Source organism: Cheilinus undulatus, linkage group 7 (genome assembly GCF_018320785.1).
Source record: "Cheilinus undulatus linkage group 7, ASM1832078v1, whole genome shotgun sequence".
Taxonomy (NCBI): Eukaryota; Metazoa; Chordata; class Actinopteri; order Labriformes; family Labridae; genus Cheilinus; species Cheilinus undulatus.
This window is the reverse complement of record NC_054871.1, coordinates 50,919,302-50,938,351: the sequence shown is the minus strand read 5'-3', so window position 1 is coordinate 50,938,351 and position 19,050 is coordinate 50,919,302. Positions and strand designations below refer to the sequence as shown.

General features: G+C 43.3%; 1 protein-coding gene across 1 annotated transcript; it reads right to left on the bottom strand.

Annotated features, from left to right (window-relative positions):
- Nucleotides 1-695: 695 nt before the first annotated feature.
- Nucleotides 696-17,118, bottom strand: LOC121511725 (leucine-rich repeat-containing protein 52-like). The gene is made up of 2 exons (XM_041790490.1): nucleotides 16,491-17,118; nucleotides 696-1,039 (listed from the first exon to the last, which is right to left on the bottom strand). The coding sequence occupies exons 1-2, from the start codon at nucleotides 17,116-17,118 to the stop codon at nucleotides 696-698; spliced, it is 972 nt and encodes a 323-aa protein (XP_041646424.1).
- Between the last annotated feature and the right edge of the window lie 1,932 nt (nucleotides 17,119-19,050).

The window sequence follows — 19,050 nt, the reverse complement described above, 5'->3', positions numbered from 1 at the left end:
GGATTGATCTGGGAGTGCGAAATAAACTGTCCACGGAAACAGGAAAAAAGTGAACAGTAAAAAGGTAGATATTAGATAACACAAGGGTCAGATGACTTCTTCCGTTATAGAGGCTAATGGGGAATCTTTTAGCAGCTTTTCCGCCATGTTTTTCTCATAAGCATGCTTTTAGAGGAACTGGTGACATGCTGTTAGAAAATACACCTCATAAGTTTGATAAGATTGAAATGACAAATAAATTTGAGATGAAAGTGGATCAGGGAGGCTGGATGGATGTTTAAAAGCCTGACCTTTTTGCTTTAAGGTGGTGGAATATGACCTAGAAATGGTGTATGGGCTGCTGCTTGCAGGTCATCAATGGAGATGTGCATTCAAGATAAAGTGCTGTTATCTCTGTATCTGATTACCAACGTGTGTGTTCGTGTAAACAGGGTCTGTGTGTGTGTGTGTGTGTGTGCATGTCTGTGTGTGTGTTATTGCTGTCAAATCTCAGAGGTTGTGTTCTTCTTATTGCTCTGCTCGTTGAGTTTCACTGTCTCACTCTGAACGAGAGAGAGATGGGACAACGCAGCCTTTGGTCTCACATTCCCTCATCAGGTCTTTTCTCCTGTCCTTGTAACCTTGAGTCCTTGCATCCTCGTGCCCTTGAGTCCCGGTGTGTTCGTGTCCTCATCCTGTCATTCTGCATCAGTCCGTCACACCTCCATGTTGGGTTTGTTCAGGTCTCCGTTCCCCTGGTTTCCTCCCCCTCCTCCCCCTCCCCCACCTCCTCCCCCCAGCCCTCCCCTATCCTCCTCGTCCTCACTGTCCAGCTCCTCGCTCTTCCTCTTGCTGTAGCGTTCATACAGCACCATGAGCACGCCCATCACCCACGCCGACACGGTGCCGGCGGAGAATATGACGAAGCCGATGGCAATGAAGAACAGGTAGTCCCAGTAGCCCAGACCCTGGTGACAGTCGGCCCGCAGCTGCATCCCCACCTCGGCCAGGCGCTGCCCGACCAGCTCCGGAGGACTGCTGCACACCGTCTGACCTTCATCTGAGGAGACGAGAGAACCATTAGTAATGTTAAAATATCAGGAACAAGAAAAACTAATGAGTCAGACTCACAGACACAGTAACGGTGATAACCTTTGTGATAAATGATCCCAGAAGGAGCTGCTCCTCCATCTGTGTGTGGAGGTCACACTCTTTAAAACACACACAAAGGTGACCCATCCCCACCAACACCATCCCACATCATTACACACAGATCTGAACATGTGCAGCTCATAACGAGCAGCATGTTAATGAGCGGAGGTGATGCAGGTAGAAGGAGCTCAGAGGTCACTCTGTGAATATCACAAACATCATTACTCTTTACTCTGAAGTGTTTGAAGCGCCATACCTGGACTTCTGGACGTCATTAAGTCACCTTTATTTGCTGAGGTTGTTTCTATGCAGGCAGTGACCATATTTAGATCGAAGGGTGGGATATGAGGAGATAGTCTGAGGATAGTCTGCTGCAGACATCAGCTCTCACACACTACTGTCAGGAAGGAAGTACAAGCAAAGACTTTCAGAATAAAACTAGATTACATTTCTGGTTAGGATTAAAGTTAGGGTTAGTGCGGGGCAACTGATTGAAAAATAATCAAAACCAACATTTAGAAATACTAAATGAGCCGTGTCAGTGGTTCATCCAATCACACTCCCAGTTTTTTTTCAAAGCCTCTGCCTTTTCTCAAATGTTTCCTATTGAAGCTTTCCCAGATGGATGTGTGAAACAAATCCATCTGGTGTGTCAGGTTAAGACTGCCTGACATCACAGTTGATGTGTGTACACACTCCGTTCAGTTAAGTAGGTAGCTGTGGTTTAGTTAGTATTCAAATCTGCCAATAAGAAGACAAAGAAGAGACAACCTCTACAACCAGCCCGTGAAGGCTAGCGTGGAGTTCAGAGGGTGAAGTAGGCATGTGCTTCATGGAAACAAAGGTTTATGAAGAGACAGAGGAACTGACTCTGTAAGTCCCCTCACTGATGAACCCGGAGTACGCTCACACATCTCTCACATCATGACAGGTACACATCACATCAGACTCAAATACACTATGCTTGTGTTGACCAAATCAACCGGACTTTGGGCTCAAGTGTACTTGGATCCAGGCATGGGTCTCTATGTAAAACTTGAAGATACCATAGAGCTGTGAGGACTAACACAGTGGTAAAGCTCTTTATTTCTGCTGTGACGGTGGACATTTTAATGTTAGGCTCTATAGAGACTGACTCTGAACTGCAGTCTCTAACACAGAGTTAACTTCTTCATCTAAGTCTGTAGGTCTTTGCTGTTCATGCTGCTGCAGAGAGTCTGCAGTGTTAACACAGTCCCTGATTATTAATGAGTTAATGCAGAGACGCTGTACTATAAACCTACACCAGCCTATTAATCTGTATGACAATCACATCCACCCTCATCATCCCAGCCACATCACATCTGTCCAACCAGGCGAGAGAAGAGGGCAAACATTTAGGAGGGAGCGTCTTTCTCAGACAGGACGTGCCCACAGGCTCTGGCAGTGTTCCTGCTGCTGAAGGATGGTTATGACTCTATCGATGTTCATTAAAGAGCAGTCCTGAGAGCACAGAGCCAAAGGTGAGAACATGAAGAAGGGCGATAACAGAAGAATGAAGAGGATGCTCTGTGACCGCTGCCTGGATGATGTAAAGACTCCAGAGGCTCATTTTATGGAGAGTGGAGTCACAGAGCAGCTGGGCTGGGATCGTCTGTCTGGGGGCTAAAACCAGGCGGCACATACTACGAGATAATCACGCAGATTTTTGGCCTAAGTCTTCTTTTCTGACCAAAGTCAGCAGCAGCCTGTTCATTGGATGGTTCTAAATATTATCTAGGCAGGTTTTTCTGTGGTGTGAGGTACGTTAAGAGTGTTTCTACCCTCAGAAGATGATTGGTTGAATATTTGGATTTGCAAAAAAAAAAAGTGAGTAAAGCTCAAATAGCTTTTATTTCCATTCACACAAATTCATCAGGAACACTGCAAAGTCTATTCCAACTCAAAACATGAGTAAAAGTCATCAGATGTGCTATTACTCTACAGGAAAGTAAGAAAACGGAGTATTAGGCTGTTGAGAACACAGCAGTGTCTGCCTTTTTCTTTCCAAACTCCAACATTTACTGCATAAACTGAAAGAGGCTTGAAGATTTGGCTTTCCTTTGAATCACTGAACTAATATTTAGCTGAAGAACCACTGTTTCTGAGAACTGCTTCACATCTGTTTGCATGGAGTCGACCAATTTCTGACTCCTGTAGCAGGAACTCCAGCCCCGGGCAATTGGACTTTTCCTCTATTTTTGCCACTTTACATTACTGTTTGCACCATTTTTGCCACTTTTAAACTATTTTTTGCCACTTTTCGCCCATTTTGCCACTCTTTAACCTCTTCGCCACTTTCCTGTCAATTATTGCCCCGCTGTTACACTCGTCAACCCATTTCCACATCTTTGCCAGGTAATTTTTTCTATATTTCTGCCACTTTTAATTCGTTTTGATACATTGTCCCTTTTTTTTTTTACCTCATTAAGCAATTTCTGCCATTCTTTAACATTTTTAAACCACTTTCCCTACATGTTTTATCCCCTTTGTACCACTGTTTTTATCAGTTTTTGCCACTTCCTCTTTTTTGCCGACCTTTTTAACTCCTTTTCATTACTTTTGACTACATTTCACTGTTTTTCTGAATTTCTTTGATTTTACCACAGAAACAACATTTTTGATGTCAGCCCTCAAGTTTTCTGTTGGGTGAAGGTGTGGGGCTTGGGCTGGCCACTCCATAACGCTAGTCTTGTTGGTCACTCAAATGTCACAGAGTTACTCTAATGATCACTCAACAGTCACAGAGTTACTCTGATGACCACTCAACAGTCACAGAGTTACTCTGGTGACCACTCAACAGTCACAGAGTTACTCTGGTGACCACTCAAATGTCACAGAGTAACTCTAATGATCACTCAACAGTCACAGAGTTACTCTGATGACCACTCAACAGTCACAGAGTTACTCTGGTGACCACTCAACAGTCACAGAGTTACTCTGGTGACCACTCAAATGTCACAGAGTTACTCTAATGATCACTCAACAGTCACAGAGTTACTCTGGTGATCACTCAACAGTCACAGAGTTACTCTGGTGACCACTCAAATGTCACAGAGTTACTCTGGTGACCACTCAACAGTCACAGAGTTACTCTGATGATCACTCAACAGTCACAGAGTTACTCTGGTGACCACTCAACAGTCACAGAGTTACTCTGATGACCACTCAACAGTCACAGAGTTACTCTGGTGATCACTCAACAGTCACAGAGTTACTCTGGTGATCACTCAACAGTCACAGAGTTACTCTGGTGACCACTCAACAGTCACAGAGTTACTCTGATGACCACTCAACAGTCACAGAGTTACTCTGGTGATCACTCAACAGTCACAGAGTTACTCTGGTGACCACTCAACAGTCACAGAGTTACTCTGGTGACCACTCAAATGTCACAGAGTTACTCTAATGATCACTCAACAGTCACAGAGTTACTCTGGTGATCACTCAACAGTCACAGAGTTACTCTGGTGACCACTCAACAGTCACAGAGTTACTCTGGTGACCACTCAAATGTCACAGAGTTACTCTAATGATCACTCAACAGTCACAGAGTTACTCTGGTGATCACTCAACAGTCACAGAGTTACTCTGGTGACCACTCAACAGTCACAGAGTTACTCTGGTGACCACACAACAGTCACAGAGTTACTCTGGTGACCACTCAACAGTCACAGAGTTACTCTGATGATCACTCAACAGTCACAGAGTTACTCTGATGACCACTCAACAGTCACAGAGTTACTCTGGTGACCACTCAACAGTCACAGAGTTACTCTGGTGACCACTCAAATGTCACAGAGTAACTCTAATGATCACTCAACAGTCACAGAGTTACTCTGATGACCACTCAACAGTCACAGAGTTACTCTGGTGACCACTCAACAGTCACAGAGTTACTCTGGTGACCACTCAAATGTCACAGAGTAACTCTGATGACCACTCAACAGTCACAGAGTTACTCTGGTGACCACTCAACAGTCACAGAGTTACTCTGGTGACCACTCAACAGTCACAGAGTTACTCTGGTGACCACTCAAATGTCACAGAGTTACTCTAATGATCACTCAACAGTCACAGAGTTACTCTGGTGATCACTCAACAGTCACAGAGTTACTCTGGTGACCACTCAACAGTCACAGAGTTACTCTGGTGACCACTCAACAGTCACAGAGTTACTCTGATGATCACTCAACAGTCACAGAGTTACTCTGGTGACCACTCAACAGTCACAGAGTTACTCTGATGACCACTCAACAGTCACAGAGTTACTCTGGTGATCACTCAACAGTCACAGAGTTACTCTGGTGATCACTCAACAGTCACAGAGTTACTCTGGTGACCACTCAACAGTCACAGAGTTACTCTGATGACCACTCAACAGTCACAGAGTTACTCTGGTGATCACTCAACAGTCACAGAGTTACTCTGGTGACCACTCAACAGTCACAGAGTTACTCTGGTGACCACTCAAATGTCACAGAGTTACTCTAATGATCACTCAACAGTCACAGAGTTACTCTGGTGATCACTCAACAGTCACAGAGTTACTCTGGTGACCACTCAACAGTCACAGAGTTACTCTGGTGACCACTCAAATGTCACAGAGTTACTCTAATGATCACTCAACAGTCACAGAGTTACTCTGGTGATCACTCAACAGTCACAGAGTTACTCTGGTGACCACTCAACAGTCACAGAGTTACTCTGGTGACCACTCAACAGTCACAGAGTTACTCTGGTGACCACTCAACAGTCACAGAGTTACTCTGATGATCACTCAACAGTCACAGAGTTACTCTGGTGACCACTCAAATGTCACAGAGTTACTCTAATGATCACTCAACAGTCACAGAGTTACTCTGGTGATCACTCAACAGTCACAAAGTTACTCTGGTGACCACTCAATAGTCACAGAGTTACTCTGATGACCACTCAACAGTCACAGAGTTACTCTGGTGACCACTCAACAGTCACAGAGTTACTCTGATGATCACTCAACAGTCACAGAGTTACTCTGATGATCACTCAACAGTCACAGAGTTACTCTGGTGATCACTCAACAGTCACAGAGTTACTCTGGTGACCACTCAACAGTCACAGAGTTACGCTGATGACCACTCAACAGTCACAGAGTTACTCTGGTGATCACTCAACAGTCACAGAGTTACTCTGGTGACCACTCAACAGTCACAGAGTTACTCTGGTGACCACTCAAATGTCACAGAGTTACTCTAATGATCACTCAACAGTCACAGAGTTACTCTGGTGATCACTCAACAGTCACAGAGTTACTCTGATGACCACTCAACAGTCACAGAGTTACTCTGGTGATCACTCAACAGTCACAGAGTTACTCTGGTGATCACTCAACAGTCACAGAGTTACTCTGGTGACCACTCAACAGTCACAGAGTTACTCTGATGACCACTCAACAGTCACAGAGTTACTCTGGTGATCACTCAACAGTCACAGAGTTACTCTGGTGACCACTCAACAGTCACAGAGTTACTCTGGTGACCACTCAACAGTCACAGAGTTACTCTGGTGACCACTCAACAGTCACAGAGTTACTCTGGTGATCACTCAACAGTCACAGAGTTACTCTGGTGACCACTCAACAGTCACAGAGTTACTCTGATGATCACTCAACAGTCACAGAGTTACTATGATGATCACTCAACAGTCACAGAGTTACTCTGGTGACCACTCAACAGTCACAGAGTACCTCTGATGATCACTCAACAGTCACAGAGTTACTCTGATGATCACTCAACAGTCACAGAGTTACTCTGGTGACCACTCAACAGTCACAGAGTTACTCTAATGACCATCCAACAGTCACAGAGTAACTCTGATGATCACTCAACAGTCGCAGAGTTACTCTGATGACAATTTAATAGTTATGCACTGTCTTACTGCTAAAATTATCTTGAAATACTGAAAGAAATCTTACTGGGGGAAAATGCCTCACTTCATGTGCATTTTTACTCTCACTAATCTATAATAATTGTAACTTAAATCACTGTGCTTAAATGCCTCACCTGTCTGATAAAGCTTGTAAATCAGTCAACACAGTCAAGCTTTAAACACCCTTTTTTCGGGTCAGCTGGAGCTTTAAGAATATATGTGCTGCAGCACTGTCACTGGAATTTAAAAAAAGTAGGTTGGCTAAAAAGACAAAAGAATGGACATGAAAAGATTTTTTTATCAGTAACAGTGATGACAAAGGCTTTGTTTGCACAGACTTGCTCTCCCATCTCTTGGGAACCAAAAGTGTCTTCAGAATATTCACATTTTTGCAAAAGAAAAAAGTCCTTGCGCTATTTTGAATTTTGAGCCATTATTGAAAGCAGTTCCTGTCTGCAGAAACACAGAGGGACACGTCACAGCCTCTCTGTGTCTCTTTCTTTCCCTTATAAACTCCTCAGGCTGTCTCATCCAAAGTGGTTGGAAGAGCGTAAGCATGCGAGGTTTGGCAAAGAATGACAGGACCACAGAACAGCCTGCCATTGGCTGTCACAGCCCATCACAATGCATTGTTGGAAACATTATGGTGGCTAATGCTAAAGCTAGCAGCAGAAACAAGTAAGTGGCTGCAATTTGTTGTTTAAAAGTTAATTAATTTTAATAACGTGTCACTTCTCTTCATATACAACAACATCAGTCTCAGAGGATAAATGGCTGACAAGACAAACAGCCTATCATCAGTGAGGATTTTGGGGTGGCCAGACATATTTTGGGGGTCCTAGTTGGCCCTGTCTACTCCTGGCCCTGCCACAAAACCAAGAAACTGAATGAAGCTGCTGAACTTTACAGGAGTGATGGTGGTGAAGGTGATTAGTAGGGGTGTGACGAGACAGTTATCATACGAGACAAGACGAGACAAGATTTGGGCCCACGAGACGAGACAAGATTTTACATTTTTTATTAATTTTGGAAAAAAATAATGCATGGGTGGATAGTATGTCCTTTTTACAACTGAAAGTCATAATTGCAACGCATTCAGGTCTATTCAAAAATGTTTGAACCATGTGCTCAATAGGCTATCAATGCTTTCAAAGAGTATGTTTTGTCTAACTTTAACTCAAACTGTACATTTTAATGCTCTTCAAATCAAACCTTTCATTTGAACAGTCTATCTTTAATTTACTACACTATTCACTCATCGCTACAATTACAATAACTATTTTTAATATTATACTTAATAAATGATAAAAGCATTTAGATTATTTTAAAAGTACTTTAAGCTGTTTACACTGTTTACAACAGACTGAAATATAAAGAGCTGCATTAGTAAAATCAAACTATTTTTCATCCTCTTTAAGGACATCCATATTTATAACACTCAAAATAAATCTTTAAGTCAGTAACACGTTGTAATTTAAAGAAATAGATTATTGTATCGTTTTGTGGTCTTTTTTTCTCATATGAGCTTTAACAGTGTTGGACACGACCCACAGATGAGCATGTGTGATAATGTGTGTGCGTTGGTGAGTGAGTGTGTGTCTCTGTCTGCTGTCATACAACAAACAGAGCGCGTTTAACTGAAGCTCTAACTTCGCTTTTTGGAGCTAACAGTGGACTCTATGGCACTCAGAGTTAGTTTAGCTAAGTTTACCTCTGCAGCACACAGACCCGTTGTGCTGCTCATGTTACGCTTCTGACTGATGATAGCACAGCCAACAGCTGATGGATGTTTGACTGACAGACGGTGAGACGAGAAGGAGACATGAAAAAGCCGCGACTCAAAGTCACAAATAGCGGCACTACGAGCGAGTCTGCGCAAATACAAGAACTAAATAAACGCCGTATTCTCCTCATGGAGACTGCACAGGCTTTCACCAGCAGCATTTCATCAATTCACACCGTTATGATGATGCATAGGCGGATCACCCCTAGTGATTAGTTAAAACGTGTAAATCAGACCTTGAGAGGGAGCAGATAGAGAAGAAAACAAGCAAGTCATCTAATTCCTGTCAAAATGTTTGTATACAGAATTTTAGTCAGCAAGGAGTAGATCACAGTCAAGCACAAGCTTCATGTTCTAATGTGGGTCACAGTTCATTATGTTATTAGAAGTTGCTGCCATACAATTAAAAATGGGCCATGGGCCACAGCTGGCCCCTAAACCAGAGTTTGGACACCCTGTGTGCTTCTCTGAGCACGTACGACCAACATGAAGCTGTGGAATGACAACAGACTGTCAGACACATCAGGATCATTAACTCTAAAAGAGCAGGTCAACACACCTGATGTGCTTTTAATGAGGTCATGTGATCATAATGAGCGTTACTGAGCATGTGTGGAGGGTTCTGTGTCAGCCAATTAAAATCCTGCTAGCACAGTGACAGTATCATATCTTAATAATAAATAGATCCATCTGATCAATGGAACTTTATGTTTATGGTTTTCAGATCATTGTGAGTGTATTTATTATGTTACTGATCTGATAATTGATCAGGTCATTAAGAGTGTATTAAGTATTTAAGTTGAGTTAAATTAAGTCCTACTTTATTAATCCCTGAAGGGAAATTCACAGTTTACACTCTATTGTTACACATGCTACACACACACAGGCTGAATTACATGCAAATACACATGCAAATACAGGATCCCCATGGACATGCACTAATGGAGAGATGCCAGAGTGATGGCCTTGCTGCTCTTGTTGAAGCGCTGCCGTGAGCTATTGGGGGTTCAGTGCCTTGCTCAAGGGCACTTCGACAGTGCTCAGGAAGTGGCCTGGCACCTATCCAGCTACCTGACCAAAGTCCAGATATGGTCTGACTGGGACTTCAACCGGCGACACTACGATTCCTAGCCCAAGTCCTTCTAGACTGAGCTACTGCCGCCCCCAATTTATCATATAATTGATCAGGTCATTGTGAGTGTATTTATATGATTATTGATATAATAATTGATCAGGTCATTGTGAGTTTATTTATATGATTATTGATATAATAATTGATCAGGTCATTGTGAGTGTATTTATCATATTTTGGTATGAATAATTGATGTGATGAAGGTCTCAGGTGTTGTTTATGTGCCTCCCTCCATCAGTTCAAACATGATATCTGATCTCTGTCAGCTGTGAAACATGAGAGCGCTAAATTGAATAATTCAACCTTCACTTTTGTTTCACCTGTTGGCCAGGTGTGCCGCACACTCTTGTTGTTAGTGCATAAAGGAGGAACTACAGAGAGGACTGACCCACAGCTGCATGATGATGAAGATGGAGAAGAGATGACCTCTTCTTCACATCTACTAAAACAACAGGACTCTACAAAGACAACATCACATTACTGAAGCCGAGGAAGAGGAGGCAGGCTCCCAGGACTCTCAGAGGTCAACAGGGGTTACAGGCCGTCACAGGATTATAATTTCATCTTCAAATAAAACAGAACAATAACTTTTTGATGATAACTTTTTGGTTTCTGATTTTTTTTCAAGCTGGGATGAGAGTTTTATTAACATGAAAACACAGCTTTAAAAACTACAGCTTAAAGTGCACATTTCTCTCTTAAACACAACTTTCACACATCTTAACTACATCACTGTGGCCCTGAGCTCCATCACCATGTTTATCTTGTTCAGTGCTCTCTTTCCTCACTTTGTCTCTATGAGGAGGAAACAGTGACAAACTTTTAATCATCTGCTTTTGGCCTCAGCTCTGTTCTTCCTCTGCTCTGACCAAAACTTGTCCTCACTGGATGAGCACCGAGAGTGAGTGTTGTGAATGAGGAATGCTCCGGTGAAGAATGGAGGGAGGATCTGAGAGGTTTCTGCTCCACATTTAAAAACCCCAACCCTGCCTTTTTCATAAGATTTCCCTGTTTCTATATTTTCCTTCTATCCAGGAGATAAAGGATCTGAATGTCCTTCATTTCACTGAGCGTGAAATTCATTTAACCTCAGTCTAAAGAAACTGCTTCCCAACACTGCTGCAATGCTTGTCATGTTTGCTTCATGTTTCCTCCTTCCTTCCTGTCATGAAACTTACTCATGCAGACGTGACAGAATAGAAGAAGCTAGATTTAACAGATTACATGGACTGAATAATCGGATTATTGAGCAACAACTCGTGTGTGCTAGTCTGATAAATAATATCCCACTTTAGAGATCAGATAATGATGGGTTAATTGGTCTGCATCTAAACACTCTCCTTGTGAATGTTGAATCCCTTCTCTTGTGCATGATTTTTTCTTTCTTCTCCGTCATACAAACACACAGCTGGTCAATAATTGATGCTGTGTCTGTATCAGGTGAATTGATCCGTCTGGTCATGATAAATGATTTAACGTCAGTGATCGTGGCTCTCTGACTCGACTGTTTCTGTCTGTCAGACTTGATCTCTATCAGTTTCTCCGTCTCTGATGAGCCTAAAGATCACTTTCATTAACCATTAATTCAATTAAACCGCCACTCTCTCTCTCTCTCTCTCTTTCTTGTGCACATGCCCTCATGAACACACCTGACTCACATCCTCAGTGAAAGGCAGTGACGGCAGAGATCTCTGTTCATCAGAGCCTGCAGCCAGAAAGCAGGGCATGAAAACACCCACACAGGCCGTATATAAAGATATACATATATAAAGATGTATTGACCCCATTCACTCCGTTTAACCGGTTACTGTTACTGTTCCTGAAGCTGTGAGCTCGTCTCCGTGTCTGTCTGTTTCAGAACGAGCGTGACTTTAAGCCTGGAAAAAAATAAAAACTTAATGACTGTACCGTCTGTATTTCGTCTTCAGGATCACTTTGTGTCAACTTGATCCTACGGTGGCCGGTAAGGACAAACAGGCTGCAAAGGCAGGCTGTCAAATGTTTTGATGTTTTAATATTTTTTCATATCATTTGTTCTAAAACAAAATCTCTGTTATTGTATCAAAATTCACCAACACTTCAGATCTAGTGTTGTGTTTTTAACCTAAAGAGAGGGGATGCTGTTGAAACTGCACAAATATGTTGAAATAGGATGCAGCGGGCATTGTTCCTGATTTTATTCTTATATCTTCACAATTCTGTGATCATTACTCAATGAAGCCACACCGCTAAATTCAAAAAAATTATTCAATATGAAGAATTTTACTCCTGGCATCTTTTGATATGGTTCTATCTTCAGGTGTCCTTTGATGTATTTTTGTATTTACTGTATGCATTTCTGTCTTGTGTCTGAGTTTGTGTGTCTTTGTTGCCTGTCTGCAAGGCAACTTTCCCTCAGGGGAAGATGAATTTAAAGTAAAAATGTGGACAGAGAAATCGCTGCATTATTAATCTAACTGCAGTCACAATGTCAAGCTGTGCAAGTACCTGAAGGTTTAATAAAATGTCTGCAGAAAGGCTTTTCATTTTACAACAGCGCCACAATTGAACTTTGTACACATGCCTTTGTTTTCAAAATAGGAAAAAACTTTTATTAAAGAAAGTGAAATACTATATATATATATATATATATATTTTTTTTTTTTTTTTTTTTTTTTTAAGCAGGTGGCACGCGGCACAGGGGTTGGCGCTGTTGCCTCATAGCAAGAAGGTTCCTGGCTCTCTTCCCTTTCCGTGCGGAGTTTGCATGTTCTCCCTGTGCATGTGTGGGTTCTCTCCGGGTACTCCGGCTTCCTCCCACCACCAAAAACGTAAGGTTGATTGGTGACTCTAAATTGCCCGTAGGTGTGAATGTGAACATGTCTGGTTGTCTGTCTCTATATGTCAGCCCTGCCATTGACTGGCGACCAGTCCAGGGTGTACCCCACCTCTCACCCGATGACAGCTGGGATGCCCCCCCCACACACACACACACACACACAACCCTGAATGGGATAAGTGGTATATAAAATGGATAGATGGTTCATAACACTGTGACCTGTTATAAAACAAACCTAAATACAGATTTGTTTTCACTTTACAGGGTCTTTAATGTACAATGGCATGTCAGGGCCACCATAGAAGACAAAAAATAAAGCAGATCTGTTCATTTTGAGATAATAAAACCATACATTTAAAACAAACTCAGAATTTCTGAGTTTATAAAGTCATGAATAAATGAGGGGGGAAAAGACATCTCTAAATTTAAAGGTATAGATTTTGAAATTATAGATTAAAAAATCTGAAGTTTTTATGCTGATTAATTTACAACATTATCAGGTTATAGATTTAGGAAAAACCAGACTGATAACTGAGTTTAAATAAATGTCTGTCCTAGTCCAGATGTGATGATTCAAGGATAGAACAATAATCATTAGAGATCAGACCCAGGTAAAAGTACAGACTGACTGGCCTCTGACTGCAGAACTTTTGCAAGATAAATAGTTTCTTCTGGAAGGAGTTTCTTTCAAGCAATCAGCTATTTTAAATGCTATAATTTAAAATAATCTTAATTTAATTTCAAGTTAAATTTTAACTTTAATGGTAAAAAAATCAGGGTTTCCTTTTGTAAATTTACAGCTTTTCAGACTTAAAAATGTTGATTTTTTTCTGAAATGAAAGCATCCTCTTTTAGCTTTTGTAGATATGACTCTGGTGATCCTGAGGAAAATGTTTGGGAACTGTTGTTAATGAGAAAACATTTGCTGATGTTTGTTAAAAAACAAACACAAAAGAAGAGGATCTTATAAATAAAAATATATTCAATTGCAATAGGGGAAAATGGACTTAGATTAATTTCCCACATGGTCTAATACAAATAAAGACTGATTTGAAAGTAAGCATTGAAACGCCACATTTTCTGTCCACAGGGCACTCGTGTGAACATTTCAGAGGATTTATTAGGATGTTTTATATTTAGAGTTTATATTCAGTCCAGTAGTGATGGTGAATGCCACTGAGAATAAATCATCAATCAGCTTTGTTTGTCCTGATGAAGGCCTTTTTTAATGTTTAACAAGCTTTATATAATCATGGACTCAAACACACACTGTGCTTAATGGGAGCAGAGCAGAGCAGGTTTTTTTTGGGCTCCATCATTAAACCGTCTGCACCTCAGGGCCCTGAGTGCCTCTGTGTGTCTGTGTGCATCCATACCATAAAGTAAAACAATAACATCCCCCAAAACTCCACAGGGACAGACCTGAGCCCAGAATCAAATTATCACAATGAGCTGAAGAGACAAAAACACATGATGAGACCTTCAAGTGTCTTTACACCCCGATAATTCAAGCACTGTCGTGGATACCAGGCTGTGATAAAAACGTAAGGTCAGGAAGAAGTTAAAACCCACAGAGACACAGAATACAAGAGAAAATGGCACAAACATTTAAGAAGCTGGACCAAGAAAACTAAATATATTCACATAAACCATCTTGAATAAGAGTCCAGGCTCCAGGAGGATCTCTCATTGGTTATTTCAGCCAAACAGCTGGCTGTTTACTGGTAACGCTGCTGCAGTGAAGAAGTCCAGATGGGGGCACGAAGAGATTTCTGCAAAGAGGAGCGGTGTCAAAATACCAGAATGCTGAGTTCTTTTTACTATGGTGCCAGCTATATCAAAAAATCAAGCTGCTTTTAAGTCCTAAAGTAGTTTCAGATTCAGGCAAAAATATAATAAGCTCAGAGAGGAACGGCAGCAGACGTGGATTAAAAACCTCCGTCTAAAGTCTGGAGTGGCGGAGTCAGACAACGCTAACGTACGCTCTGTTGATAACAAGCGGTCCAGTTCAGTCCAGTTAACTCGAATCTTTGTCATGTTTCCACAGCTGATGTCTGTCCAGTCTCACTCGTTTGATGGGATATGCGTCTCTTTTTAGAGATCTGGATTATTAGGGATGCACATTATCGGCATGATATCAGTAGGTATGAGCGTTTCTGCCCGATATGTAAATCCGATATTATGACAGTCTTTTTCTTTATTCATCAGCATTCCTCACACTTTAAAGTCTGGTTTAAGGACTGAAATTTGTTCATTTGTTCATCCTAAAAAAAGGGGTGTCCAAACGTTTTCCATTTGAGTCCATGTACAGAAATGAATAAGGAGGGTGGGGGCCACTTTTAAAGTCCTGAAAAGTCACAAGAGTTCCAGGCTCGCTGAAAAAAGGATTCAAAGGCACCAATAGCGTCAATGGGGAAGGCACAACGGCTAGCTTCAAGAGGAAAACAAGTAAGAGGCAACAATTTATGGTTCTAAAGCTATTTAACTTTTGATAAACTGTGTCACTTCTTGTCGTGTACGACAGCAGCCGTCTGGAAGGCGTTTTAACGATCGCATTCAGAGTTAAACTGTGGCAGTGAAGAAGAATTACAGCGCTAACATTTAGCACGGCTAATCAAAGCTAAATATAAAGTTGAACCAAACAGTATCAGATTGGTGCATTAACTGGTGTACTCGCCGATACCAACACCTGCATTTCAAGCCGTATCAGACATACTTCCTATACTGGCATCAGAACAACTCTGTTGGATATTAGCAAAAAAAAAATCCAATATTGTGCATCCCCAGCTCAGCTAAGCAATGAGGTAATGACTCCCAAAATGCACTTCAGTAGATACCAGTTTGGCTCTTTACATGTGGACTGAATAACAACAAAGGATGGGAAAAAAGGGAACTGGCTCTCAAACAGGAGTCAGCTTTTACGTTTCACATCAGTGAGCTGTTTGGTGAAACCAGCTCATCATACCTAACAACATTTCACTCCAAAAAATATGTGAGGTTTTTTGTTTTCACTCATAAACGATGGAGGAGTGCACTTCAAAGTGCACTTCCACATTCATGCTGGAAGCGGTCTCATGACGTGCGTACGCTAGCTGGAATCACTCCCTTCATGATTGTGTAAGTGCACTTTTCATTGCATTATGGGAAACGTACGAATGAAAACAAAATGTTACTTTTCTCTTTTTATATTCAAAACATGAGGTAAACAGTGGAGGTGGGCGGAGCTTAGCTGGTCTGTACTGCTCATATTGTGTTATTGTTTTGGTTGAGAGCCCCCTGGTGGTGGATTTTACATGCTGTACATTTAAATCAGCTTTTAAACCCTGGTCCTTTGTTTTGGATGATGTGTGTGGGTAGATCTAGCTTTCTCTGTGAACCTTGTGTATCTTTAGTAGGTAAGGGTCTGTGGCCACTGATTTAGAGGGAATGTTTCCACCCAGAAAGGGGCGGGGCTAGTTTGGGCAGAGTACCAGGATGGATTAGCCTCATGAGTACTGACAGGACGGTGGTCCAGTTAAATGACCTCATCCAGCTGTGGCTGTAGCTGGCCTTACTTTGTGTATAAACTTACCGAGTGTGACAGCCGACCCCGGTCTCCCCTACTAGACCCGCTCCTGCTCAGAGAAACTCCAGCGGAGTTTGCAGAAAGTAAAAGTGAACACTTTGGCTCTAACTGTGCTGTAGTTTGTGTTTGTTACCTTGGAACTTGTATCCCTCTATCTGCACCCACAGACACAAGTCCTCGGTGTCGCAGTCGCAGGTCCACGGGTTCCCACTGAGTCCTAAAGAGCGCAGCGCGGGCAGAGCGATCAGACTGCTGATGTTCAACACAGTCAGGTTGTTCCTGCTCACGTCCAGCACCTGCAGCGCCAGGTTCTCTGAGAAGGCGTCCGGATGGATCTCCGTCAGCCCCGGGTTATCCGTGAGCCGCAGCATCACCAGAGACACCAGCGGACCGAACGTGCGGTCCTCTATCTGCAGCAGCGCGTTAAAGGACAGGTCCAGGTAGGCGAGCTTCCGGAGGTTCCCGAAAGTGGACTCGGAGATCTCGCGCAGAGAGTTGTTGCTACAGTCCAGGTAGACCAGGTCGGACAGGTAGTTGAGCTGCAGCGCGGGCAGGTCGCTGATCCGGTTGTTGGAGAGGATGAGCTGGCGCGTGGCGAGCGGCAGATCCGCGGGGAACAGCTCCAGGTCCTGGCCCGCGCACTGGACCACCAGCTGGTCATCGCACACGCACCGGGAGGGACAACCGGCCGTGAGCGCGGGGGAGGGAGCGACCCCCACCACGAAGAGGAGGAGGAAGAGCAGCCGCGGCACAAGACGCATGACCAGGCCGCGCGCTGCGTCATGAAGAGCGGCTGAGCTGGACACGAGGCTCCGCGGACATCCTGCATGAGACACACCGAGCACACGCGCACGCACGCTCACTCAGAAGGTGACCGAGACCCCGCAGACCCGCACAGCCGCGCGCTGACGCGAACCCCCCCACGGTGACTCATCTGCGCGCGCGAGCTGCTTCACTTTACAAACAAACAGAAGAACGACGGAGAGTCTCTGACGTCCTTCAGCGGGTCACTCAGGCTGGGGGGAGAGAAGGGTGAGGGGGTGAGGAGGTCTGATGGGGGGGTGTGATGCTCCGCTGTCCGGCAGACTGATGAGAGAGCGCGTGCCTCCTCTCGGCTCAGACTGAGAGAGACTGAAGCAGCCTTAGAGCGTGTGACCCTCCCACCACCACACACACACACACACACCCACACACACAGAGCAGGCTGGGCTGTGACGTCACCAGGTGTTTCTCTCCACTACCTGTCCTCTCTCTCTCCTCTGATGGTGCTTCCATCACAGTCAGATGAGTTAAGGTGGAACTGAGAGCTCTGTGGTCTGTGTTTGTTATAGATAAGCTATGCTGTACATATTTATTAGAGATGCTCTGATCGATCAGTACTGAATCAATACATAAGAAATAGATCATGATTAAAGCTTCTGATCACCTGTGGTCAACAGCCATTTCAGTCAGGGTGTGTGGTGGCTGTGTAACAGCTGCATGGCTGCTTGATTTTCATTTCGGTGTGCATGTTGTGAAGGCGGGACTCAGACCACCTGCCTGAGCAGCTTTAAACACCCTCTTTTATTGAAAAAGTCCCAAAGTATGCAATTCAGTCCAAGTCCATTTACTTTAATGAGTCTTTAAAGTCGTTTAAAATCCCTGGAAAACAACACAAATACTGACATAAATGACATGATCCAACTGTCCCCAAAAGAAAAACACAAAGCAGTGCCCCCCCCCCCAAAAAAAAAAAAACACAAGAAAGATCAACTCCTGGATTGAAACCAAGTCGGACACGCTCCCTCAGTCCTGCTTTGGTTCTCTGCAAGTACTTCAGCTTCCTCCCACAGTCCAAAGGCAAGCTTCTTAGATTAATTGATGTCTAAATTGCCCGTAGTTGTGAGTGCTGTAGGCTGTTTGTCTCATTTATAGTTCATAGGTCACTGAGGAGGCAACAGAAGTTGTGCAACTCGACAGGTGATTGGATGGATGTTCTGTCTGTCACATTCACGACGGGCCAATCAAATCAAGGCAAAATGAGGGAGTAGACACGCACAGCTCTGAAGGGCTTGGCTGTTGTAGTTTTTGAACAGTGGAGCCTGATGGTGGATCAAACTCATGCTGAAGCTGGTCAGAAGTGCAAAAACATCTCTGCCAAGGAGAGCTCTTAGTGTGGCTGTTTGCTCTTAAATTCATGAAAACAAGTGGCTCAGTTCTGATAAAACTGCTACTACAGCTACATCTGAGCTAATCGCTACACCAGCGGCAGCCATTTCTCTCAGCTTTCAGTACAACCAAACCCCACCAGTACCTACCTCATAGTTTCCTCAAATGATGCAGATCGGCGCTTTGCAGGATGGATCTGCCTGGACAGTCCATCCGCTTTGCAAGGTTAGAAGTCTGCTCTGAAAAGAAGAAAACAACAAAGAGGGAAGGATTGTGGACTTCTCATGTATTAGAAAGAGGGCGGGATATCCTTTAGATAGAACTGGAGCTACAAATGTAAGCTTGAAAAGCAGATGGATTTGCCAGACTTCATGTCTCTCATCACACAAATCCATCATGAAAAGCTTCAATCTGCAACGTTTGTGCTGCACCAAACACTGCCTGGACCACTCAGCGTCAGTCAAGGAGAACAAGGCCGTAGCGATGGGCGGAGTTAAGTTGTATTCAGAGCTGTTTGCATGGCTGCTACTGTGCTTGAATGTAGC